General features: G+C 40.5%; 2 protein-coding genes across 10 annotated transcripts in view; both read right to left on the bottom strand.

The window, feature by feature from the left end:
- Window positions 1-722: 722 nt before the first annotated feature.
- UBXN4 (UBX domain protein 4) lies at window positions 723-17230 on the bottom strand. Its single transcript, XM_076343100.1, has 13 exons — window positions 17118-17230; window positions 9990-10092; window positions 9096-9124; window positions 8124-8242; window positions 7372-7534; window positions 6824-6926; window positions 5273-5327; window positions 4955-5119; window positions 4066-4193; window positions 2941-3043; window positions 2460-2591; window positions 1911-2119; window positions 723-1356 (listed from the first exon to the last, which is right to left on the bottom strand). Exons 1-13 carry the CDS (start codon window positions 17197-17199, stop codon window positions 1218-1220), a joined length of 1530 nt encoding a protein of 509 aa, XP_076199215.1. The 5' UTR covers window positions 17200-17230; the 3' UTR covers window positions 723-1217.
- A 7081-nt stretch (window positions 17231-24311) lies between these two features.
- The window catches only part of R3HDM1 (R3H domain containing 1), a 55165-nt gene continuing 53245 nt past the window's right edge, over window positions 24312-26231 (bottom strand). For 8 of the 9 annotated variants that reach the window (XM_076343080.1, XM_076343085.1, XM_076343082.1 and 5 more), the window contains one exon: window positions 24312-25716. In XM_076343080.1, coding sequence (XP_076199195.1) covers window positions 25349-25716 — 368 coding nt within the window. In that variant the 3' untranslated portion in view covers window positions 24312-25348. The remainder of the gene's footprint in view (window positions 25717-26231) is intronic. The other variant, XM_076343088.1, reaches the window with a different exon arrangement.

Genomic DNA, 26231 nt, shown 5'->3' with positions numbered 1-26231 from the left:
TAAGGATTCTGAACCTAAATCTGTTCTCGCTTCATCATCTCCCCTTGGATAATGCAGGTCTCTTCAAGGGATCCGAGAGCATCCCCTAGAAACTCTACAGCTTCTTAGTGTTGCCAAGACAAGTGTCTGTCTACGCTGGTGAAAACTGGTCTAGGAGAATGTACTGTCCTATTGCAGCTACTGCATTGGGGTTTCCCCCCCCCTTTCCTTTATTTCATATATGGCCTTTTTTGAATTGTGTCATAAATTATTTTAAAAAAACCAATGGAAGTGGCCCTAGTGCTATGCCAGTACAGCGTGCAATACTTAATTAAATCTCCTCTAACTAGGAATCCGAAGCAGCGCGGAACACCTCTCATATTTAGGTCTCTGACAATGAGGTGCACAGTACGTGGTGTGGGGGGAAGATCCTTCCATGCAGGAAGGCTACGACCCTTCATCCAAAATAAAAGCTTGCAGGCCCTTGTACTGCAGCCCCCTGCTAGCAACATTGTCACATGAAGTGGAAAAGACCCATCTTTTTTCATCCTGTACCATAGCCTGGACCCAAAACACTATTTCCGATGTGTTTTACCAGATTTTAATATGAACAACTCTCAAGTAAGGTCATTTAAACCGGAACAAGAAGTATGTCCGCTCTATTTTATATTTCAGTGTATGAGCCTAACCGCTTGCTTCCTTGTGTCGCAAGTACGTCAGCAGAACTTCACAAGAGAAGACAGTTATGTTTTCTGGAAAATAGTTTATTGAGTGCTTAGGGAATTAAAAACTACAAGGTTTTGCTTGCAGTTGCAGAAGCAAGAAAAAAGTTAAACATAAATTAGTTACCTGATTTGCTACTTATAGTGCTTCCGAAACCCTCATTTTAATCAGTCATTGCCTACCATGACCTTTATATTAATATCTGGCCCGTAAATTTATGTAGCAGAATATTTATAGATTAAAAAGTGCCTTTCTATGGCGGTAGGGTAATGATTATGAAAGCTGATGGAGATTTTCAGTCTTTTTAACTCTCTGCTTCTAGGCCTCGGCTACACCCGCTTGGTTTTTCTGACTTAGGTGACTTTATTCCATACTCCACTACAGGAATAAGAATTAAGTAATTCAGTCAGTGTAAAATAAGCCCCACTTGTCCAGAAGCTTTAGTTGACTTAGATCAAATAAGAAAAGAAAGGAAAAAAAAAGCGCTAGACAGTGATTACTGCAGTTACTCAAAGCTACATTTGTTGTGTAGAATTTCCATTCCAAGTATTGTTTTCATCTTCTCCATCGTCTTGAGTCCTCAGTCTATATATTTTGCCTTCTTTTTTGAAGTCTTCCCCCCGCTTTTCCACTACTCGTTTCCTGACTGCTTGCCTAGGGTACAAATGACAGGGAGGTTTGACAGTTTCCCCGGTAATAATCACACACGAGAAGCGAATGCAATAAATGCTAATCATGCATTCTTCCTTCCCTTATCCCCAATAACCGTTTTCTTCACAGCCCTTTGTTTCCTTGGGAAGCAATACCCAGCTGAAAATTTGTCATTTAGCAGTCAGACAAACCGACAGGATCTCATTTCCCCTGGAAAGCACCTGTCATTGAAGCCATACGTGGCTGCCTCGCGTGAAAGGGCCTAGCGGCTCTCCTGGCACAGGCGATCTCTCATTCTCTAGGCAATACAAAACCTTAACTGCCAAGATCAGACTTCAGATGCTCGAGTTTGTTGCACAACCATCCCATAACAATTTGACATGTAGTCTTCAAAATTTTTATCTTCCAAACAAGGGTTTCTGGCCAAGGGTGGTGGCCAGAAACCACAAGGAGAGGGCAGCGGTTAAGAGACAGATACAGTTCAGTTCCCCACCACACAGTGAAAACAATTCCAGCAAGCAGCTTGAGGAACAGCTGCCTTGAACAGTTTTGGTTACCTGCTTTGCTCAATGCTGCTAGATGTTGAGGGATTTGAATGGTCTTGCGGATGAGCTGATCTCACAGTAGACTGTGAGGGGGGCGGACTCGTAAACAGGAAGTTGCTAATAAATCTCCAAACTGCTAAGAGGGGATAAAGTATTGTGCCCAAGAACTTCCACAGATCACCGCCTGAAGCCTGAACAACAGAAGTAGCAGGTCTTCCCGCCTGGTCAGGAACACATAAAGCAAACGTGTCAGATATTAAAGTCGTGCTCTTGCAGAAAGAGCATTTCATACATAATTTAGAAGCAGCTCAGTAGACACAAGAGAACTCCTTTGGTTACCCATTAGACAAATATCTATACCACCATTTATCGGCCTCAGAAAAAAATCCTTCTCCAAATCAGTCCTGACAAAAATTAAAGTAATTTGGCAATCTGTCTTAGATACAGAAAAGACCAGAATTCAAGCCAAATACTACCATGGCCTACTAAAAGCAGCTATACAGCTACAGTATTGCTGTTTGCAAGGAAACGAAAAGCAAACAAACCAAACCCAACACCTACCGGCAGCAACACTACTGAAGCGCTGGGTGCTAACTCTAGCTCCAGTAATTTCTTTCCGTAATCTTCTTTGGTAAACTCCCTTCTGGGAAACATTGTTGCCAGTGAAAAATTGCCATAAGCATTACCAACCGTCTGTGAAAATATGAAGAAAACATTTTACTTATAACCGTTCACTTTCAAACAACTGCAGACTTGCCAGTTGAGTATACCTTGCCATATTGACCCAAGAGTTCTGTATCAAACTATCAGTCACCTTCACACAGAGAAATGAAGGACTTTTCATATCCTACTACCTCTTACTAACGATATGCTGCAGTAATACAACGGCACTTGGTGGTGCTGGAAAAGGCTGCTACCGAAACCCCCTTCAAATAAACAAAAAAGAAAGCAGTTGATGACATTTCCACCACAATCAACAGCTAGTTGATGCTACACCAAGTTGTAATCGGCATGTAGCTGAGAAAACAAAACACCAATTTACCTGTGCAGCAAACTGCCTTGCTTCTTCCAGTCGTGCTTCAGATGGGAACTGGTTAGTAAAGGAAGATCCATCTGGGAGGCGGAACTGAATCCTGGCTATTGCACTGCGGATACATATCGGGGTCAGTCAGCATACAAACAGCTACAGACAAACCCTCCTGGGCCTTTAGCTTGGTAGTATTGAAACGTGGAAGAGAGGGACAGTCATCCTACTGATGGCAGTGCAGATGGGTTCTAAGTTTGGATCCACGGTTGACAACCATCTGCTTATACATGACAATGCATCTCCTCTGGGTTTTATCAGAGTCCAAGACCCATCGCCATTCAAACAAGATATTTACACTCATCATGCAAGAAATTAATAAATGAATGAAATATAAACCATATTCCTTTTGTGTAGTCTGTATTACTTTTGTTCTTTTTTCAAGAAGTCATACTACGAGGGCATAGACATTTAAGCTGGCTTGGCAAGTAATTCCCATTAGCTATGGCCCAGCATTACTGTTTGAGTTTCAACACCAACACCGGTAGCCCCGTGCTTGCCCTCTGCTCAGGGGCAGTACTAGACTCACGGTGGCTCCGTAACTCCACGTAAGGTCTCTACAGGTCAGAGTATTTCTTAGGACAGTAGTGTTGGGCAAAGCAGGAGACGGCTCTGACCCATACAGCTGACGAACCCAATGAAGCCTTGCTGAATCCAAGGCAACTGCGCACACAGCCGAACAGCTGGGTCGGCACCATGCTCCCCAGCACAGTACTGACCTTACCCAGCTGCTCTGTCTAGTCATTATCTATCACATTCTCACCTTATCTAGTTCCCCACCTAGACCCATTATACGTGGTATTTAAATCAAAGATCAGACAGAAAAAGCTCTTATCTAACTAAAATAACACACAAGGAAAGGTGGTTAGTGTTTCATTATCAGGAATGTCCAAAGAATGAAAGTTATCAGAGAACATAATATTCACGTAAATAGCTAAGTTTCTATAGCTAATCACTATTTAAACAGTTCAACATGGTATCAATTAATAGTTTAGGATGTATATTAAATCTCTTAAAAGTTTATGTAAAGTTTCCTTACCTCTCTCCCCAAAAATATACACTTCTTTCTCTACAGGAACTCACCTTCGCTCCTTTTGAGATGCTTCTTTTCTGGCCTCTATTTCAGCCTGTTTAGCCCGAAGAGCCGCAGCTTTTGCAGCTTCTGCTTCTTCCTTCGATTTTGCAAAGCGAGCTGCCCTCTCAGCACGATCCTGTGAAAGGACCAAACCGAAACCTTAATTTTTACCGTAAATTGTAGCTTAATATTCATATGATCTGTACTCGGTACCCAGCTAGCAGAAAAGACCGTAGTGCTGCAAAGAATTATTCACTGCCAAACTGCACAACCTCATGTCATTAGCCAAGATGACACACTTTTCAATGAGTCACTTCATGCAAACAGTTGTTAATAGATGATCTTCCCACGCGAGTTTAACACTCCAGTGAAGATAAAGCTAAAAAAAAAATCTTACGACAAGTTACGCGACTACAGTTCTAAGTGTTCTAGGCCAAAACCTAATAATGAGGAGGGATCTCAACTGTTACGAATTGTTTATATCCAAACTTACAAAATAATCCTCACCACCATTTTGAGATCAGTTTTCTTCTGCATGTTCCACAATTAAATATCTCCTTGCTTCTGTTCCAGAACTATGCTTAAATTGCAATTATTTTTATGTTTAAATGATAATTCTCCACTGGACTCAAGCAGTATGACAGAAAAGTTGGTTATGTTCGTTCAGATAGAAAAGATCATAATGAATATGAAAGCAGAATCTCCATTTTAGGCACCAGAAATGCTACATAAACCCCAATCACGTAAATTGTTACAATACAAGGCCGCAGGATTCCAAACAGAAAAATGGACACTCTTTCGAAGTTTCACAGAGTGAGAACATTTATCCTTTCAGTACACCGGTGACCCTTGTGAGAGAGAAAAGCAGCAAGCTATCTTCCAAAATGAAAAATTTACCATTGCAATCTGTTGCCTTATACGCTCTCTAGCAGCCTTCTCTTCTGCCTTTTCCCTGTTCCTTTCCTCTAACATACGTTTTGTCAATTCTTCCTCCTGTCGTCTTTTGTACTCCAACATTTCTTTACCAGTTTTCCTCCGTTCAATTTCTTTCTTAATTTCTTTCTGAATAAACAACAGACACATAAAAATGGGACCACAAAACTGCCTTGGACAAGAGTAAGACAAGATCAAAGTACATTTGTTTAAAAAGGAATTAAACATTTATTCAAGTAAGGGTACAAAAAATTTGCAAGCGGTTTTACATTTTTGTGTTACCTGTTCCTCTTCTTTCCTTTTCTCTTCTCGTCTTTCTTCAAGCTTTTTCGTTATTCTAAATTTAAGAATAAAGTGAAATGTCTTAAAATTGCAGTATCTGTTATTAACATTTTAAAATTTTAATGAAGCATTTGCAAAGATGAGGTGGTGATTCACCATCTAGTTTCCAACTTTTAATGGAGTTCTAACATATTCCTTCTGTCCTTTTCCACTCAGTAAACAAAGAATCTTACAGTTCTTACTCTTCAACCACCTTGTAAGACATACAGTAAGCAAATACTATTTATGATCTGTGGTAACAGAAACACTAAATTTCAATCTCTTCTTAGCGATTTAAGCCAGCTGGTTTCTTCTGCACATCACTTCCTAAAATGCAAGCAAATAATATATAGCACTGAGGTAGATGCACATGCGCCTGTCTCATCTATCCAGAAAGGTGCCTTAGAATAAGGATTGACTTAAAAAAACCATAGTAATTCACAACATATTTTAAGTCTCGGGAAAGGGCAGGCATGACCAAACAACATGATAAGTCAGATAATCACAAAAATTTTGTTTGTATGGTAGCTGTTTTGCCTTTTTAAAAAGGACATGGTAATTACCACAGAGCTTTGCCTCTTTTTTCCCCTGAAAGAAATGCTGTCAATATATGCAAATACAGCATAGTTTAAGATTAATGCACGTTTTAGAAAGGAACTTTGGTATTTGTATTAAAACATTTACTGCATTTTCTTATCAGTGGTAAGTAAAAGTTATTCTTATTGTCCAACAACTTTGGAAGAAAACTGAAATTAAATGTGGAAAAAATTTCAAAATATATTTTAGCAGTATAAATCATCCTATTTACTAAGCATGTATTACTGGTTTTATATAGGATATTACAAATAGCGTCAGTCTTACAGATGCTAAAAAGCAAGTTTATACACAAAATCTTGCACTTAAAACCAATCAATTTAATGAATGAACCACGTATTGAACCAGATGTTTCTGGTCACCATACTTTAAAATACTAGAACTAGCATCGCTCACCAAACCTCATTACTATTCACTGATCAAAACAAAAGAAGAGTCTCAGAATAGGATTCCTCTGGCTTTTTCAATATACCTAGACTACAAACAGTCATCAAATAGACAAGAAAAAAAAAGAAATAAGACGGCATCTCTGTACAAAATCTAGGTTAGTACTTTCTTACCCCAATTTTAAGTGCTTTCGGTTCAATGTTTTAACTCCTTCAAAATTTTTGCAGCAAACTCATTGTCTGTATTCAAGTTATATCAAAGTAAGGAGAACATCTTTAGTTTTCCAGACTACCCTTTTCTTTCAGAGTACGTGAGAAATTAGACTAATTTAGAAGCTGGTTTTGTATCAACCCTAGTATTGTCACAGACATCTAAACAAAAATAAGACCACATAAACGTTTGCCAAACAATAACAGAATGAGCACCAAAAATCTTGTAATTAAGCCTGTTTGTTAAAAAAAACAAAAACAACAAAACCACCTCCTGAGAAGCAAATACAATACATTAGGAAGTCTGCAAACGAAGACTTACCTTTCTACTTTGAGTGTAAGATCATTCACAGGCTGAGCATCACTCACTTGCTCATCTGAAGAATTAGCTGCTTCCTGGCTTGCTTGACCCAAATTTGCTCCATCTTCAAGTGATTTACAAGAAAGTAACACATAAGAGAAAAATAAAAGGTGTATTTCTTATCATAAAGAATTATTATCCTCATTGTTAGCCATAATTCGCAGCAACTAGGATATCTCAAGAAGATATGAGGTTCTGCTATTTAAACTCCCCCCACAATTTGGTTTCAGGTTACTAACCCAAAGAAGCTTTGAAAATTTAATCCTATTTCAACAAAGCGTACACAGTTTTTATTGTATTATAAACCATAGATTTCTCACTCATTAAAACTGAGCAGAACGACGAGTTACTCTTCCCTCTAGACTTGCAAGAAGCATTCTGGGATACCCAAGATTTTCCTCAACAAGTGCACTCAATATATTGCTTTTTATGTACCATCATATAACAACTTAAGAAAACTATTTCAAAAGCAAATTAGCTAGCATTTGCGTAAAAATACTAAACATTACCAGCAGAAGGTCTTATTGTCTCAGTCATAACCGACTCAGGAGAGTCACAAAACTCTACTGCTCTGGATTGCGTATTTTCTGGAGCACCATCAGATTGAGAGGAGGGACAGGGAGCAGATGATTGACTTCCATTTTCCAAAGGCTGCCCTTTCACCGTGTGCATCTAAGAAATTGGGGGGGGGGGGGGGGGGGAAGAGACTATAAAACTTCGAATACTTTCCACAGGTTCAAAGGTCAAGACTAAACTATTTTTGGAGAATCATAAAACAAAAATTATCACATATTGTTGAGTATGATGCAATCATACATTTAATATTTTTTCCTAATTTTAGTCTTAAACTTGAAATCAAAGTGATAAAACTATCTACGTTTATATTATGTTCCATAACATAATTTTGTAAATCCATATTACAAAACAATATTAGAAAAACCATGTATGAACTGAAAGAGTAATTGGTATGTCATTCCAGTTCAGAGTTCTTGACATGTGTCTTCAATACTGTAGGTGTTACACAGATGATCTAATACAACCTGTGAAACAAAAAAAATAACGTAGCATTTCTGCAGAGTGCTTTCCAACCTGTTCAATTTGTGTACTGAATTTAAGTCTGCAGATTTTGTTGTTGGAAGGATATAGAACCAGTAATTCATAGTTCCCCAGGGCACATGCTAAGGGCCAGGGACATCTCCTGTCTTGAGCATATGAGCACACCCAACTCAGTCTGAAAGATCCAGTCTGTAGCAAGCGTTACCTGTTTAACTTTATGGATTCTGGTAACAAGCTCTTCAACAGAAACGCTGCCAGCAATTACTTCCAAAGGGATTCCATTGTCTCCTATAAAAAAACTGGATGGAACGCACACTACAGGATCTGCACAGCAACAGTTAAGGGCAACAAACGACAAAAGTTTATAAAGTAACTTTAAAAGGAAGAGCAGAAGGCCTTCCTACAGAAGCTTCTAGCCCAATATTCTATCTCCACCTGGTTGCCAGTAGTCAGTGCCAAGGGAGGAAGAAAAAAGACGCTAACAAAAATGCTGGAAAACGTTACATACAACTGATTAGTATTTCTTCTTTTCTTTGAAATGGTTTAAGCCAAAATGTTTTTCTCCAACACACACATATCCGACAACCGATTATGCTTTGACTTGAAAGATTTTCTTTTAGTGTGAGACAACATCTTATATAGACAATAACGCATTCTTTACAGCATTAAGAAAATCCAAGTTAAGGTACTGAATTCCCTTTCTCAGCATCCTACAGCATTCCTGAGCTATAGGCAGCAACCTACTTAAGGTAAGCAGATGTTTTCCTAACTTCATACCTATGTATCTGATAGAACCCAGTCCACTACTTGTTCTTCCTCCTCTGTAACTCTGAACTCCAGCTAGTGATTTAAAGCACAGCTTGTTTGTTTTCTAATGCTGATTAGTAATACCAATGGGTTATTTTGTTTACATAAAGCTTTGGATAATTTTCTATTTGGAGAATTACATAGGATTAACATAAAAAAACCCCAACTTGTTCACTTTCTTTAAGAACTGACAGTACGTTGAATACATAGATGGTATCTTTTAACTACACAGTTTATTGCATATTTTTGTGCCCTAAGAAATATTTTTAATAACGTTGCTTCTAAATATTTGTCTTAAGAACAGTATTAACTTGTAAAGAGCAATTATCTGTAATCATAATGTAGCATCTAAGCTGATCTCAAAGGATACAAATTTGAGAAAACTGCAGGCATGCTTCACTGTTTAAAAGAAAAGATTCATTTAGGAGGAGCAATCACTTCGCAACAACTTCATATTAAGTCTTTCATCATAAAAATAACTGTCCTACTACCACACACAAAACTATTTAAATACTTGAGAGAACACTAAAAGCAAATTTGCATTGCATCTTCTCATTAACATTTTGCATAAGTGTTGACATGGTGACAATCCCTGGTTATCACAGTTGACTACATAAGATTTAGGGCAACAGTGTTAAGAAGCAATTCAGGAAAAAGTCATCCAGTCTATCAAATGCAAATAATATAGGAAGTCTAATAAAATGTCTATAGAGCATTTCAAAATAAACCATTTTGAGAAATGTCAATGCACTTTCTGCACATGGACTGGAACACTTAAACATGACAAAAATAGCTGAGTAGTTTACCCAGGAACTTCAATGCTTCTCTATTCTATGTGTTACAATAGAGACAAACACATTTTCTCTCGGGCTTTACAGATTTTTATCTTTCTGAATTCATGAGAGTGTTGAAATTCATTATGTAACTTGGCAAATCAAGAACTGCCTCAAGAGTACTGGCATTTTGATTCCAGCTTTTTTACCTAACTTTTGTGTCTCTTCCTGTTGAAAAAGGACAACCTCAAGCATTCTTTTAACTAGTACTGAAATACAGTCTGAAATATGCAATGAATATTCTGCAGAACACAACAGTAAATTTGGAATTTTCTCAGGCTCTAGTGGCTTCAGGAGTACTGAATTCACTTATGCTCTGGAACCTTGTATTTAGACTACCTCCAAATCAGGGCGAGGACTTCAAAAGCCTCTTACTCTCATCATCATCAATGAAAGACTGTATAAGAGACAGAACTAGAATAGGATCAAACCTTTTGGTGTCGATTTTAATAGCAACAAAACCATCTGAGGCAGCTTCGGTCACCTTCTCATCTTCCCACCTTGCAGCCATCTCAGTAGATTGTTCATCCTCACCTGCAAGATACAGCACACATGTGAAGCTAAACCCACCACAAATTACTGTTTCTGGTCTGATTTTAGTTTTGCTTCAATTGCTTGAAATCACCTTTGAAAAACACTCTCGTGATTATTTTCAAGTCAGTTCATCTTTTTTTGGATAATCTGGAGACAATTCACTCCAGCTGATTCACCTTGCTAACATGCCAGAAACCTAATATAGCAAAAATCCTTCCAAGCCAGCAAGCATGTAGCTTTTGCAGTCATTCAACTGCATAGCGAGCTGGTCCAAGGGAGCAGAAGGGACTGGACCACACAGATGGAACAGAGATAGAGGAACTGGAGGTGATGGCAAGCCCGAAGATTGGCTTGATTGCATCATCTAATTGCACAACTACCGAAGGACCTCATTTTCATGTTACAGTGTGTATGCTTATGCTTTAGTATTTTGCTTCAGTATACTCTCATAATACGCAAGGAGATCCCACAGCACAGGGGGAACCATCGCTTCTCCCTGACATTAAGCTTGACCTGCTAACATGCTAAAATTATCCACTGCTTACCCCTCATTATAAATTTAATTACATATTGGTACACCAGCTGCTAAGAGGTTAAAACTATATTTTCTACTCCTTGTAAATACATAATTCAGCAGACAACATTTCACAGTTTGATGGTGTTAAAAAACCACAAACCAAGAAACATTTATTTGCAGGATTATTTGTAACTTAGTTTTGTATTCCAGTTCCTGATATGAACAGTTAACAGTAGGAGGGGAGGAAGAGGAGTGAGGAGCAGAGAGGAGCAAGAATAAGAGTAGAAGAGGAGCTACTTAAGTAAGGGAAACTGAAAAGGTGCTCTGGGGGCACAGATTCAGAAGTATTATTTTAATCAGATGAAACACATCAATCATACATTTACCTTCCAAAGCACCAGTTTAGTGAGGATGTGGGTTAATAAATAGATTCCGATGAATATTAACCATCTTTCAACAAGTAAACCGGCCTACAACCATTTGTTTATCTTCAATCTGTATTACTTCCTACCAGCTTGGAATTGACTGTACTCTTGATGAAGAATTTGAGTCACAAGTATAGAAGTATAGTAGTCCATTATTCAATGACAACAACAAACCATGTGTTTGTTTCATCCCAGCTGCCATTTCATGCAGTATTTTTTACTTGTTAAAGATCAGGAGTTATACGTGGAGTCCTCTGGTGAAGCACCGCTGCCTTAAGGCCGTGACTGACTGGCCACAATGCTTCTCAGAGAGACGTACCAAACATATACCGATTTTGGAAAAGTGTTTTCCAACCGTATGAATTGATTTTCCCCCAAAAGTATTGGAGCAAGTAAGAAAGTATTCATCTCTATTACTATTATTCTACATAGGCAAGTAAATATTTAGCATATTTTATGCAGGAACCTTTCCTCTTCCTTTAAGTGCAGTGCTTCCAACTGTGGTCAATGGATGCAGCTGTTAGGCCAAGAGTGGTTCGGCCTCCTCCCCCATTTCCAAATGCTCAGAGACAGACAGCTGCTTCACCATGCACTTTTTCAAAAGGACATGTGCTCATCCGATTAGGCTACTAAAAATACCTCAATACTTGCCTAACACTAACTTTTCCATACAAACAACTGCTGTAGAAAAAAGAATGCTGAAAGACACAAACAGGTCAGAGACTGTTCATGGTACAGTCTCTGAGAGATGTGACCCATGAATTAAAATGCTGATAACTCACATTTTATAAAGCTCTATGCCATGAAGCACAGTTTAATATTGTGACTACCCACAGAACAGTTGCTTATTCTCATACATCTTTTTATTTTGATAACCCTTTCTCATTTGAGGGTTAAGGTTCATTTATTACAGTTTTGTAGTAGTAATTATATCCTGAAATGAAAACTGCCAGGTCACAGGAAAAGCATCAGAAAAGTCAAGAGGTCAAGCTGCACAGAACTTGACATAATTTGTAATTCTGCTAAACACTGAGCTATCACAACCACCTCAAAATTCTAATTCCCAAGACTCTCAGATTTCTTATGTTTCTCAAACAAAAGCATCCCTTTATTTCACTTAGTGGCAATCAAAGACCTGTACATAATTCTCAGTCACACTTGCGAATCTCTTATGTTTGGTCAGGTAAATTTAGATATCTACATAGGGAAAACGTATCCATCATTTCTCAAGTGATTCGGCTAATTGGAAGACACTCTTTTCTGCAACGATTTAGTTCCTGTACGAGGAACTTATTCAAAACCATCACAGGTTGTCAAAGGACTTTAATTCCCCTATTCCTCAGCACACTGTCATCAGGGAAAAGTGTTTTCTTTTCAAGGAGAGAGATAAGCCTAGCTGACTTCTCAATGTCCAACAATTCATAACTACTCAGTAAGAGTAAGGATTGCCCGTTCTGGAAATGACAGAAAGCCGGGACATTAAGCTGTTCACCTCCTCCTCCTCCTCTGCGTCTTTTCACATATTTAACTTGAAGAGTGCTTTGATACAGCTTGGATACAAAACACTAACAAATGGCTTGTTGATTTCAAATCAGTGTTTTTGTAAAAAAAAATAATCTAAAAGTAAAGTTATGAACAAAGGAAGGAGTGTTTCTACAAACGTTTCTAAAAAGAAACACAAACATTTTAGCTTGAAGTTTTTTTTCTTCCTCCCTCCCCCATTTTTCACTTATGAAAGCACTTTTTAATGAGTGGCCTGGCATTTTCATGATCAGAACATGTCTAACTTCTGGAAAGAATAATCTTAAACACCTCAGTAACTTTTGGAAAGAATAATCTTAAACACCTCAGTCAGAACAGAGGCTGCATCTGAGGAGGTTTCATATCAAGCGAACAATAAACTTTAGACTAATGACTCAAAACGTGAAAGGAGTTTTCTAACTCTGCAGGCTAGAAAACCATCTACAGAACAGCACGATACCAGAGACATTCACCAGACTTGTTTCAGTATCAGGTATACTTTTTCCCTGTGCAGCAGCAGAACCTACCAGCAATTATTTGATGCCACAAAGTAACTCTTCTGCTCCTCAAACACAATTCCTTACTTTGTGTGTGTGTGCAGAAGCCTCTAATCTAACACCTCACCTTAATATTTTAAAATCAGTTTTGTAAGGCAGACACGCTTCACCTCATGCTCCCTGGAAAGTACAGAGCAACCCCTTTTATTGCAACTTCTCATTAATTCAACAGGATCTTTAATATGCTTACACAACTGCACCACCAAAACTATGCTGTCAAGGTTTTAAAAACGGAACTAAAAATGTTAGGATTATAGCTGCAAACAAAAATGTTAAAGAAAGAACCTGGTTGAACAACATGCAATTGCAGTCACAAACACCACCTCATTGTTAAGATAAATAGCCACATTATCCCTCACTTGACTGGAAAATATTCTAGAATCAGAAAGAATAATCCAGTTCTTCATTTTCTAGCACCTGTTTAGAGAAGTGCAGTAGATGGACAGACAGATGGTAGCAGAAACCAAACAGAGATGGACCTACCAGAATTCAGTAATTTTTGTCAAGGCTGTATCTAATAGCTATCCTCCACAGTGGCCACCCTAAAATCAGTTAATTTATATTTTCCGTTTCTCTCACTAATTTTTTTTCCTTTTTTAATTTTTTGTCCCCATATACATTATTGAATGAAGTTTACAAAACAAAACAGAAACACTGAACACTTTTGAAAGCATGTTTTCCTCCTCGGAAAGCTGCTTTTAAATGCTTGTCTCTGGTGGCTATAGGCAAGTGTGCAGTGCGAAGACTCAAAGCTACCATCACCACCAACTGTACGGTTTTAAATGTGGATCTACCCAGATAAACCCAATCACTGCTAGCATAAAAATAGACTATTCTTTCAGCACTTGGTATCCTTCAAACACACCAGCTTCCACACATGGTGAGAAAGTATGTTCTTGGGCTTCCCGATTCCCTTTCCCAGCAGGCATAACAGAACTGCTTCGCGATCGGCACCATCACAGATCAGCTGCCCTGATCCCACTGTTCCGAGGGTAGACCGGAACTCGGCAGAACTCTTCCGACACATTTCATTTTGGAGATATGCCCGCCCTAAGCAACACTCCCCCTTTTTCAGGGCTCGTAAGAACAAACAAAACAAAACAAATCAAATCAAATCCTTACAGCATACTACAATGTCAAAACTCGGTAACATCCCTGCAATCATAAATTTATCTCCACTCGGTATATCTACATATTCCTACATCCAACTAGTCAACATTCACATCTAAAAGAAATGGCCAGTTTTGTGTACAATTTTTGTTTCATAAAAAATATTGGAAATAAGTTACAATGTGCACTTCTCAACCTGATACGTATGTATCAAGTTCAAAATACTCACAGGTATTGGGTTGACCCCGGCTGGATGCCAGGTGCCCACCAAGCCACTCTATCACTCCCCTCCTCAACTGGACAGAGGAAAGAAAATATAACAAAAGGCTCGTGGGTCAAGATAAGGACAGGGAGAGATCATTCACCAACTACCAGCACAGGCAAAACAGACTCAACTTGGGGAAATCAGTTTAATTTATTACCAATCAAAAGTCAGAGTAGGATCATAAGAAATAAAACCAAATTTATTAAAACACCTTCCCCCCACCCCTCCCTTCTTCCCAGGCTTAACTTTACTCCCAATTTTCTCTACCTCCTCCCCCTGAGTGGCGCAGGGGGATGGGGAATGGGAGTTGGGGTCAGTTCATCACATGTCTCTGCCGCTCCTTCCTCCTCAGGGGGAGGACTCCTCACACTCTTCCCCTGCTCCAGCGTGGGGTCCCTCCCATGGGAGACAGTCCTCCATGAACTTCTCCAACGTGAGTCCTTCCCATGGGCTGCAGTTCTTCACGAACTGCTCCAGCGTGGGTCCCTTCCATGGGGTGCAGTCCTTCAGGAACAGGCTGCTCCAGCGTGGGTCCCTTCCACGGGGTCACAAGTCCTGCCAGCAAACCTGCTCCAGTGTGGGCTCCTCTCTCCACAGGTCCTGCCAGGAGCCTGCTCCAGTGCGGGCTTCCTGCGGGGTCCCAGCCTCCTTCGGGCACCCACCTGCTCCGACATGGGGTCCTCCATGGGCTGCAGGTGGATATCTGCTCCACTGTGGACCTCCACGGGCTGCAGGGGGACAGCCTGCCTCACCATGGTCTTCACCATGGGCTGCAGGGGAATCTCTGCTCCAGCGCCTGGAGCACCTTCTCCCCCTCCTTCTTTGCTGACCTTGGTGCCTGCAGAGTTGTTTCTCTCACATATTCTCACTCACTTCTCTCTTCAGCTGCTGTTGCGCAGGTTTTTTTTCGTCCTTCTTAAATACGTTATCACAGAGGGGCTACCACCATCGCTGATGGGCTCAGCCTTGGCCAGTGGCAGGTCCATCTTGGAGCCGGCTGGCATAGGCTCTATCGGACACAGGGGAAGCTTCTAGCAGCTTCTCACAGAAGCCACCCCTGTAGCCCCCCTGCTACTAAAACCTTGCCGCGCAAACCCAATGCAGAGCATTTGAAACATCCAAGACATTTAGTAGAAAACTTTTAACCCTCAGTAGGAAGTTGGAGAGAAGATCAGCCTTTAACCAAGTCACAGCACATTATGTTTCACCGGTGAAGATGTCAAGTGTTGCAAAACACCTGTGTCAGGAAGTTTCTTGTTGTTTACCACCTGGCTTTCCATTTAATTTTGTACAACATGCTATGATCATCTCAATATTGACTATGAAGGCAGAGAGCTATCAGGTAGGCGCTGTAGGTAAGCACACTAAAGTATGTTTATGAAAAAAAAAATCCAATGGTAAAAGGCTTTCAAATGATAGCACCCACCTGCCGTCATGATTTGTGGGCTTTAAAATGCTGCCTTAAAGCCTGCATACACTACCCCATTCGTTCCTCCAACACCAACACAGCACATTGTGGGCTGAGAAGATCTTGATTTCTAGCAATATGTTTGCTATCCAGTAGAAAATGCTGTTCTCCAAGTATAAGGAGAGTTGTGTCAACAACGGAACTTAACTGCACTTTACTTTTCTGTTTACATCCCCTTTGGGAGTGAACTTCTCCTTGAAACTAAGTGAAACCCACGGTTCAATAATTCTTAAGGGAACAACACTAGTCACACGTTTAGCGTGGTTGTTTTTTCATGAGGCATCTGAAAAACTTCAAGCCACAAGCACTTAAGGCAATAGTAAAAACGAAAGAAACAACATACACGCATACATAAAAACACAAGAAGAAAGTTAAAGAGCCTGTCTAACGTCCTCCTTTCCCTTTAGCCATTCTCATTTTTCCAGTCAGAAAGGCAACGTACTTAAAGGCAATGTGAGTTTCTATAGGTTTCAACTACCATTCGGTTACAGAACAAACACTATAGGTAACTTGAAAGGAAAAGGACACTGTACACAAACAGCTAAGAAAGTTACAACAGTAAGAACCGAATGCAGGCTTACACAAGGATATAACGAAGGGAAAAGCGAAACATCGAAACAACTAATTCCATTGCCTGGAGCAGCGCATGCAGCCACGATATACCATAACAAGGGTAGGACCAGGGGGCTGGGACACCTCTACAGCAGGCCACGCACCGCCGGGCCGGGCGGCAGGGACTCGTACTGACACAGCAGAAATCACTGCACGGCGGGAGGGGGAGGCGGGGAAGCAACAGCTGGCGAAGGCGCTGCGGAGCCTCCGGCAAGCTCCGCCCGGGGGCGAGCGAAGGAGCGGCGCCGGGTGACAGGGCCGCGGGCAGGCTGGGCCCACTCGACGGGGACGGCTGCGGGCAGCGGCACCCCACGGGGCAGCAGGCGGGCCGGGAACTGCGCTCGACTCCGGCGCCGCCGGAGCCCGGGGCCGTCCCGGCCGGCCTCAGGGACGGCACGGCAGCCCAGAGGCCCGCCTGAGCGGCGGCCGCTCCCGGCCCTCTCCGGACCCGGCGGCGACGCGGCCGCAGGCGCTGTGTCAGCGCGGGGGCAGGCAGGACCCGGCGCCCAGCAGCGCCCCCCCGCCCCGGCCGGGTCGGGCCGTACCGTACCTGACACGAACACGACGAAGACCGAGCTTCGCTGCTTGGCGGCGGCGATAGCGGCCGGGATGGAGCCGCCGAACCACATCATGGTGCCACCGGCCCCTGCCGCTGCAAGCCGTCGCCAAGCGCATGCGCCGCCGCCGCACCAACGGCTGGTCCCGCGCGTGCGCCGGCGGCCGCGGCCCAACGTCGCCTTCGGATTGGCGTCTGCGCGCGGCGCGCGCCCGCCCTCGGCCACGCGCGGGGCGGCGGCAGATTCGCCTCGGCCGGGCGCCATCTTGACGCCTTGGTGCCTCGAGTGTTTCCACGGCAGTGCCTCGCCCCTGAGCTGTGTCCCGCCGCAAAATGGCTGAGGCAGGCTCGGGGGGGCAGCAGCGAGAGAGGGGCCCACGCACCCGGGGCGTGCCTCGTGCACCCCAGGGCCTGTGAGGACAGCATGGCCACAGTTAACCGTGGCCCCAGCATCCACCCTGGGAAGGTCAAGGGTGTGACGGAAAAAATGTGTGTGTGTGTGTGTGTGTGTGTGTAACTGTTTGACAGAAATCCATGCTAAATATGTCAAAAAGTAGGGAGTGTGGCATGCACAGATCCTCTGTGAGTGGCAGGAGGTGAGGCCAGGCCATCCTACATGCTCCTTGGTGAGCCAGCCTGCGTGAGGGACTGATTGGGGCGGCATGGCATTTACAGCACAGCCTTAGTGGGGGCGCAGCCAGCAAAGGCAGACAATCTCCTTGATGGACATTTCACAGTAACAAAGACAGGACAATCTCAAGTGCTCTGATGATAACATTTTGGAAAAAATGCTGCACTTAAGTTTTTCAGAAACCCAGGACTGTGACTGTGCTGTGTAACTATTGCTGAGGCAGATACCGTCAAACATTTGAAGGTCAAAAAATACACAGTCTCTCAGCCTGGAAAGCTTTTCACTGTTGTACTTTGTGTAACCTGGAGTTTAATTAGAAAAGTCACTGGATAATGACAACTAAAAAACCTACAAAGCTATAGTCAAAAGAGGCAAATCAATGTTAACAATATACAAAAATTGAAATTGAAAACACCTCTCTCAAGATGCAGCATGTGGAAAACATGTCACAGTGATCCTGCTCACTGGGTAAGCTTTGCATACATGTTGTACTTATGCAAGTTTCTTAAAGAAGAACTATCAGAACACTATAGCTTTTCTGCTGAGATGGTAGTTTTTTTGTATTTTCTTTCTTCATGGTACAAAACAAATTAAAGAACAATGCCAAAGGTTGGATGGTATGGAATTGAACTATAAATTTTTTGGAGATGAACAAAAAGACCTGTCTGTTACGTATGTGCCTACAGAGGAAGAGGTTAGGTTGTAATATGTATTAGTATCTTAAGCTCTATGGAGAATTTGGATGTGTTGCACTAATTCTTGTAGCATTCCCAACAGCTGTAGTTTGCATTTATTGCACCTCACTTGAAACCCTAAGTTGGAAGCTGAGTTGCATGAGAAGGGTGGTTGAAGTGTTGAACACCATATTTTTTGGAAATAATTTTGCAAATAAGATTTTCAAACATTTCTACACCACTTCAAGGAAGAAATTTTGTTTAAACATAAAAGTGGAAGGGCTTACTAATGACTGGATAGGTAACTTTTGTGAAGGTGTACAATCTTTCCCATCATCAGGAACTATTTATATTACATTCTCAAATAATTACAATTTTAAAAGTATAATTCTTTAACTGTAGGGTCACTGAGTTACTGCTGTTGCACATGCCTCTGCTGCTATAATTAGCCTGAGAGCCGCTAGAGCAGGTGTGCCTGGGAGACAGCAGAGGTCTTCAATTTGTAGGCCTAGGAAATGGGAGGGGTAACTAGTAAGTAAAAAGTTCTATTGAGAAATAAGAAAAAATAATTTGATAGCTGAAGTATTACCCGGAATTCAGCTCCCTGGTGTGCTGCCAAGTCCCTGGCTGACTTAGGCAAATTGCTTTATACATGGGGAACATTTGTAAGGCAGGACAGAGATCAAGCTGGGCGGGTTGCACCATCTGAAACACTTGTGTGTGTACAAATGAGAACCACAGAGACAAAGAAAACTGTACGTGGATCAGCGTAACTTCCCGAGCCTTTCTTTAACACCATTTTGAAAGGGTTCTCCCACATCCAGCCTGCTTCCCAAATTGCTTGTAATCACATGTTGTAAGGTCTGAGGAAGCTTCAGTCCACCTCTAGAGCATTCACTATTACAAGTCTAAGACTCTTCACAACATATGGACCCCAAAATTGACTGAAATTACATCTGTTACTCTTGTGGAAATGTCAGCTAGTTTGTTAAAATGAACACAAAACCAAATTCAGCAATCAGTATGGGAAACAATGCAAGACAGTCATTTAAAGAGATTACTTTCCCCCTCCAAAACAGCACACATCTACTTGGATTAAAAAGGAAAATATTTTTATTAGTGAATTACTTTTTTAATTGCACTGTTGCTTTGCACTAATCAATGGTTCATTAACAAATCAAAGTATCAGTTTAAGCTAGGTAAAGCAGCAACAAATTTGAGTAAACATGGAGACAAGCTCTGGTGTATTTCCTAGTATGTATAAATCAATGCGATAGACTATCATAGCACACTTAATAATGATGTTTCTTAGAGTAACTGATTTGGAAGCCGTAAGAAGGGCAAGGCTGTGCTGCATACCAATCTCCCTAATTAACCCTACAACTAGTGCAAAAGTTAAGATAGTAGAAAGAAGCAGAGTGCCAGTGTCTCCCCTCTCAAGTTCAAACCGAGGTCCTCTGTATTTCAAGTACGATGTGCAATATTGCTGCTTTTTTTTTTTTTTTTTTTAAGTTAGCTGTCAAGTAACTTTGGGAAATCAAATGTAACTGATCACTTAGGGTTGAAGCTAGTCCATAGTGCAGCCAGCTTCTAGCATGCCTTCCACCTCTGCTGCACGTGCGTCTGAAAAATTTCACTACTGTCAGCACGGTGTATTATCATCAATCCTTAGTCTAATTCAGCTTCTCAGTTAACTGCGGCATGGGAATTGAATTAAGAATAAACCTCACTGTTAAGCATTATCCACAGCAGCACAGTTTATTTTTATAATTTATACCAGTTTTAAAAGCATACAACTATCAGCGACATACAGATTTTCCTATATAGCTCTTTGGTTTACAGCACTAGTCTTATCTGACATTCAAGTTTCTCTTCAGAAGTGCAGAAACAGTTCATCACAGTTGCATGCATCCTATATAATGACTAGGCTCGTGTGCTTTACCAGTAAGACTGAAAAAATGAAAAAAAGCAGCAAACACTAAAGTGTTTGTGCCCTGGACCAAATTTTAATGCTTCTTAATCATCTCTTAAGCAAGATCCACTTTCAACCTGACAAATTTTGACAAAACAGCAAACATCGCAAAACATCAAGTAGTAACAAGCAGGATAAAAAATAAACCTTGCTAACGAGGGGCTGCCAAACAGTCAGGTCCAAACTCCAGCCCTACAACACACAAGGCAGACACTGAACTAAAAGGAGGCTCATACATGTTGTGGTAAGAACATAATTGCATACATTTTCAAGTCAGCCAAGAGGCAACTTCATTTACACTGGACCTTGTATCTGAAGTTTTCAGATGTGAATAGTGACTTTGGTCTCAGGTTCCAGAGTAAGAGAACTTAAAGGGACTCAATTTTCAGAATGTTTTGGAAATTAGACCCTTTTAAGGGTTCTGGTCTATACCCGAGAAATAAGGCTTCCAAAATGAAGTCACGTTGACGTTGTGCACTTTAAGTTTATACTTGTTGACATCAATAGCCAAAAATACCCAAACCCAGAACATTTTAAACGTGAATAGGAGCAGGACATCGAATAGAGGCAGCCCATCAACGTTCATGAAGACTGAGCTGTAGAAACCTTGAAGGGATTGAAATAAGTATTTTCTCAGCTGGAAATATATAAAAATTCCAGCTACAATAATTTTTCATGACCTGTAACATAAAAGTGGTTTGATCAGTTTTCCCCAAAACTTCATACAAACATTCTTTGCCTCAGGGCTAAATACAGGAAATTACAGCCCGCACCAATTTTCTAGGGAAAAAATATACCATGGAGCTAAAACAGATATTTATAAAAGAACGTAATTGCAATTTTAGTTGTGACTCCCTTTCAGACATCCAAACAAGTTAGTACAAGATTAACTCAAAACAACAAACATGTCAAATGTGAAGTTTTAAGGCACAAATAAGTGTCATAGCATGAGAATATAACTATTTATTCCACCTTGAGAGGGAAGTGGCTTGCATTACTACATAGGAAAAGGGCATAAAGCTGTTTGAATAGCACAAGACAAAAAAATGGTCTAACTGTGAAAGGCATGTTGTGTAATTGAAGTACCTTATCTGATTCACCAAGCTAAACAATTCTTCTCATGCTTTGACAAAACTGAACTCCCGTCTACATACCACCGTCCTGTACCACCTGGATCTTGAAACATAACGTGTGTTCTACAAAAGGCCAGTAGGATTAGGGGTGGTTGCAGGTAGAAACACCTAAGCACTGCAGTCTTCAGTACACCACAGTGCTAATTTCTTTCTTCGTAGATGTTCCACTACTTTTCTTACGTCATCTTCTAAGTGTGTGTGTATGATTAAAAAAAAAAAAGGATTTTGGGTTATAATAGGTTAAATTTGCCCAGGGAGGAGTCTCAGGTAAGATGCAAGATGCCCATTACCAACGTTTCACTTTATACTGATCCAGTCTTACTGAAACGTGAGGCACATGAGGCTGTAGTTTGGCAGCCATGTGGAAGCTGCAAGTAGATTCTCAGGTGTGCCATTATGATCTACCCAAATCCAACCTCACAGCCATGTGGTTTTGAGTGTTCCCAGAGTATGGGGTTTAAATTTGTCTTCTTAATTTTGAATGATCATTTTCAGTGTAATATCACAAATAACACTGAATGTGTTCAGAGTTCAGGGATGCATTTTACACAGTAATATACCTGTATTAGTTAAAAATTTAAATCAAGAAATAGTAGCCTTTGGTGGAGTAAGTAATAGCCGGATTTGTTTGGGTTTTCTTGTTATTCTTTCAGTGCTTTTTCCTCAGCTTTAGAAGTTGTAAGACATGTTCCCAACCAAATGAAACATATTAAATTACTGCAATAGAATTTAAGTCCCCACTTAATTCCTTTTGCTGCTATTTGCTTTAAAAATGGCTTTAATGTTAAATGACATGAAGCTCAAATACACTAGAGTACTAGAAGATTCGTTGAAAACACTCGAGAATGCTAGTTTTACCTACAATGCCTATTTCATGCCATAAAGTGCATTTATTTGCTTTCCAGAACATGATCCAAATCTATGGAACAAATCTAGTGCCAGGGTTTTTGTACATAGTCCCCAGGCTTGTGTGTTTTAAGGAACCAAAAGGGGCAGAAGTGTAAAAGCCAGGAAGGTACAAATGGTCTTGGTGAGATGAGTTTAACCCCTGTTCAGTAACTAAGGACAGTATGAAATAGCACAAAATCAGGAACGAACGAAACTGTAAAGCAGAAATACTTGAATTCTGTGCCCACTGTGGATGTCAGAGGCCTTCGGCACTTCCAAAGTCACGTTAATTGTATCTGTGAGGCTTGTATTGGCTCATCCAGATCAAAAAAATGTAACCGCCCTTGTTTAACACAAAAGAAAATACTCAGAAAGGGTGACCTGCCTGTAGCAACAACTGTAGGTTAAGTATCAGATTCAGGATTAGAATACAACTGGCTTATCAAATGTTCTAATTTTTTCTTCTAGGGCAATTTTCACTCAAGTTTACAACTTACTTGATAAGAATTAAATATTTGCTGGGCCTTGTTCCTAATCAGCGTACCCCTCCCTCCTTTTGTTTGGATTGCTTGTGTTCTCCATGCTTACCTCTCTCATTACATTTTCTTCTCTTTGGTGATTATGGGGAAAGGTTATTAAATGAAGCAAGTCATGCAGTGTCCTTTGGAAATGGTTGGATTTGATGTTAGATTTAGTTCTTGGGTTGTTCAGAACAGATGGAAGGTGTCAGCTATCAACTGCTCTTCTATGTCTATGAAAAATCTTGTCCTGGAATGTGTTAGCCGCAGGAGGCAGCTGCCTCTCTGGGATGTGACACCTGTCATTACAGATCTTTAATCTCTTAACTACTTCACAGGATTAAAACCATAATCTTCAACTAGCACTGGAAATCAGCAAGAGGCAGTGACGGAATCTGCGCATGAGTCATGTTATCTCTGTGCTATTCCGAGGAAGGGAATATTATAACCTGCATAAGCTGGGGTTCTTCTCATCTTTGGTTTTGGGTGCAGTAAACTACCACAATCCAACCTGAGGGAAGAAATACATCCCCTCATTCAAGCAGCGTGTTCAGTCAAGTAGTAGCATAAGAACTCGAATGCCAAGAAGTACCATCCTTTTAGGAAAGCAGACAGGGATAAGTAGATTTGTCTTTTGGCTAGGGGCTTGAAGCTGAACATTTTCCCCCGTTTTAGGGGAGCATCTGTGTGCAAGTTTATCTTTAGTCATGTAAATACCTGTTGCTACAGCATTTTGCAGAATCAAGTCCCATATACCTAATTTATTAGGCTACATTATTTCCAGACGGGTCAATTTTCTTCCAAGTACTTTGATTCATCACATGAAGGATTTAAGAATTGAACATGCACAGGACCATTCTTGCCACTTCACGTGTTTACATTTGGTTGTTCAGGGATAGGATTTTTTTGTATACAAGATGAAAATTAATGCTGGTTAAGGCACCTAAATTCTTTACTTTTCCTCTGTGAAATATGTTTTTAAACATAACGTTTACCTTGAGTTTCCACTTACAGAAGTTACAAACACATCTTTTACAAAGCGATAGCCTTAAGAAGGGAACAAGTAGTTGCTTGTCTACACAGCAAATCAGTACCTGTGCTAAAAATAAAAAAACCAGCAGTCCCTTATGGTATCTGATCAATTTCTCTCTCTTTTTACTTATATAGGGAAACATTTAAAAACGATTAAGGGCAGGATAACGTAAATAAATGCTTCAAGAAGAGGAACCACAATAGTGGTTTCTTTGAGAAGTTCTAGTATTTGTGTTCTTTTTAAGTTCTTTTCTCACAGTTGAAGGGATCCAACCCATTAATATGTGTTCATCCAGGTTTCAGAAGACTCCTAGAAGTTTAAACAAGTGCACTGAAAAAGTTTGTTTGTAAACATTTATTTTCTTGAACTGAAAAAGGCTTGCATCAGCACACATTGTACAGCCTTGCAAATTACACAAATTGAAAAAAGGTTGTTTCATTTATGTGCAATGAATCTTTAATGTCCAGTGAGCATCTGCAAATGATGAAAACTTAAACCATTAAAAAGGTTTCCAGCACTTATCAAACACAATTATCTTAGCGTGAAAAGGAAGAGAAAGAGATCCATACTGGTGAATTAAAGTGCAAACATTTTGTCACTTGTGAAGATACATTTTAGTTTCTTCACACTTCTGCTAAAAAGAAGAAATATTAAAATGTGATTCAGTGAACATTCTTTGTAACCTATTCATATTCCCCTTTAAATAATTATTTAAACTTGTTGGATCAGAAGCAAATCCTTCAAGGGTACAACCTACTTGTAATTTCTTTTGACATTGCTTGAATGAATCTCAAAAGAAAATGACCACCTAAGGAGTTAGTTACTAAAATCATATTTTTTTCCTTAAAAAAAAAAAAAGAAAAACACAAGGGACGAAGAACAGGTTAACTTCAAGATTTGGGGTAGTTTGCTAGAAAATGAGTATAATTCCTTGAAAATGGTTCTCTTTTCCCCTCCACCAGTCCTCAGGTTCCTGCCTTGGAATGGACAGCTGTGTGCTGGCTGTGAAAAGGGATTATAAAATACAAATCTGAATATGGATTTTTATGAACGTTTGCTGTACAGTAGAACTTTGGATCTGATACAAGAATTCAAAAATATAAAACAAAACTACTATAAAAGTAGGGGGCATTTCAACAGCATTCCTTGTAGAAAGCTGCCTGTCTCAAAGATGATTCCTTGCTATTGTCTGGGATTAACTCTGTATTTTTTTCTTCATCTTGCTGGATCACTGGGTTATTTATTCTTCAATGGCTAGTGTCATATGAGAAAACATCCCAGGAGTCTCTAAGAAGAGAACAGAACCCCCCTAACATCAAGCCAATCAAGGAGAGAACATGGAAGTAGTAAAGGCTGAGTGTCCACTGATGTAACTGCTACTGAGAACTAGCCCTTTCCAGAACATGAAAGTCATAGTGCTTCTTGCTTGTTCTCAGCCTGAACTTGTTCACTGAGGTACTACTTTGTTTCTTCAATGCATTCTGAGCAGCTGACATTGTAGGGAACGTAGCTAGAACCGTGTAAGTGGAAGCCAAGTCACTAGGTTTGGATGGCTCAGTGTTCACACTACTGTCTCCGCTGCCACAGTAGCGACGATGGTGCTGCTGCTGTGTTTGTAGACACTGCGAATCCCTTAGCCACCGAATCTTGGCACCAACTTTTAAAAGTTCTCCAAATAGTTTTTCTGCTTCCATACGTGTTATGCCTTCTGGTAGTTCAGTAATTTCTAGAACTTTTCCCGCAACTGAAACAAGAAAAACATTGAATCTAAATTGGCCGTTTTACTTAATGATACAACAAACACAGTGGAAAATGAGCTATTTCATACTTGTATCTCCAGTTGGCCGATACCAAATACACAGGCATTCCATTTCTGGCATTCTAGAGAGCCTTCTGCTTTCACATTTAGCACTGCTTACAGCTACAAGCGTACAAATAAAAGCTGAGAATGCAAAGAGGGCTCTCAAAAGAGAGAGGGAAAAACAACAAAATAATCAACACCTAGTTTTGCAGCAGGTTTGAGAACTTACTATAGCATCTCACTGGCTTTGCCTGTTAACTCTTCACACATCACCATGCTAAAAAACTAGTCTGTCTTCTCTCAAAAAATCCTCTCCAGTAAATTGTTAGAAAAAGCTGATTTATCTGTAACTTTCTGCAAAGAGTCGATAGTAGGTAACGCAACAAAAATTCTTTTCAGTAAAGATGTGAAGATAGATGATATCAGGTTTTATTTGGATGACATCTTTACCAACTCCA

The sequence above is a fragment of the Aptenodytes patagonicus genome, chromosome 6 (assembly GCF_965638725.1).
Source record: "Aptenodytes patagonicus chromosome 6, bAptPat1.pri.cur, whole genome shotgun sequence".
Lineage (NCBI taxonomy): Eukaryota > Metazoa > Chordata > Aves > Sphenisciformes > Spheniscidae > Aptenodytes > Aptenodytes patagonicus.
Note: the sequence above shows the minus strand (reverse complement) of the source record. Positions and strands in the feature narration are given on the sequence as shown.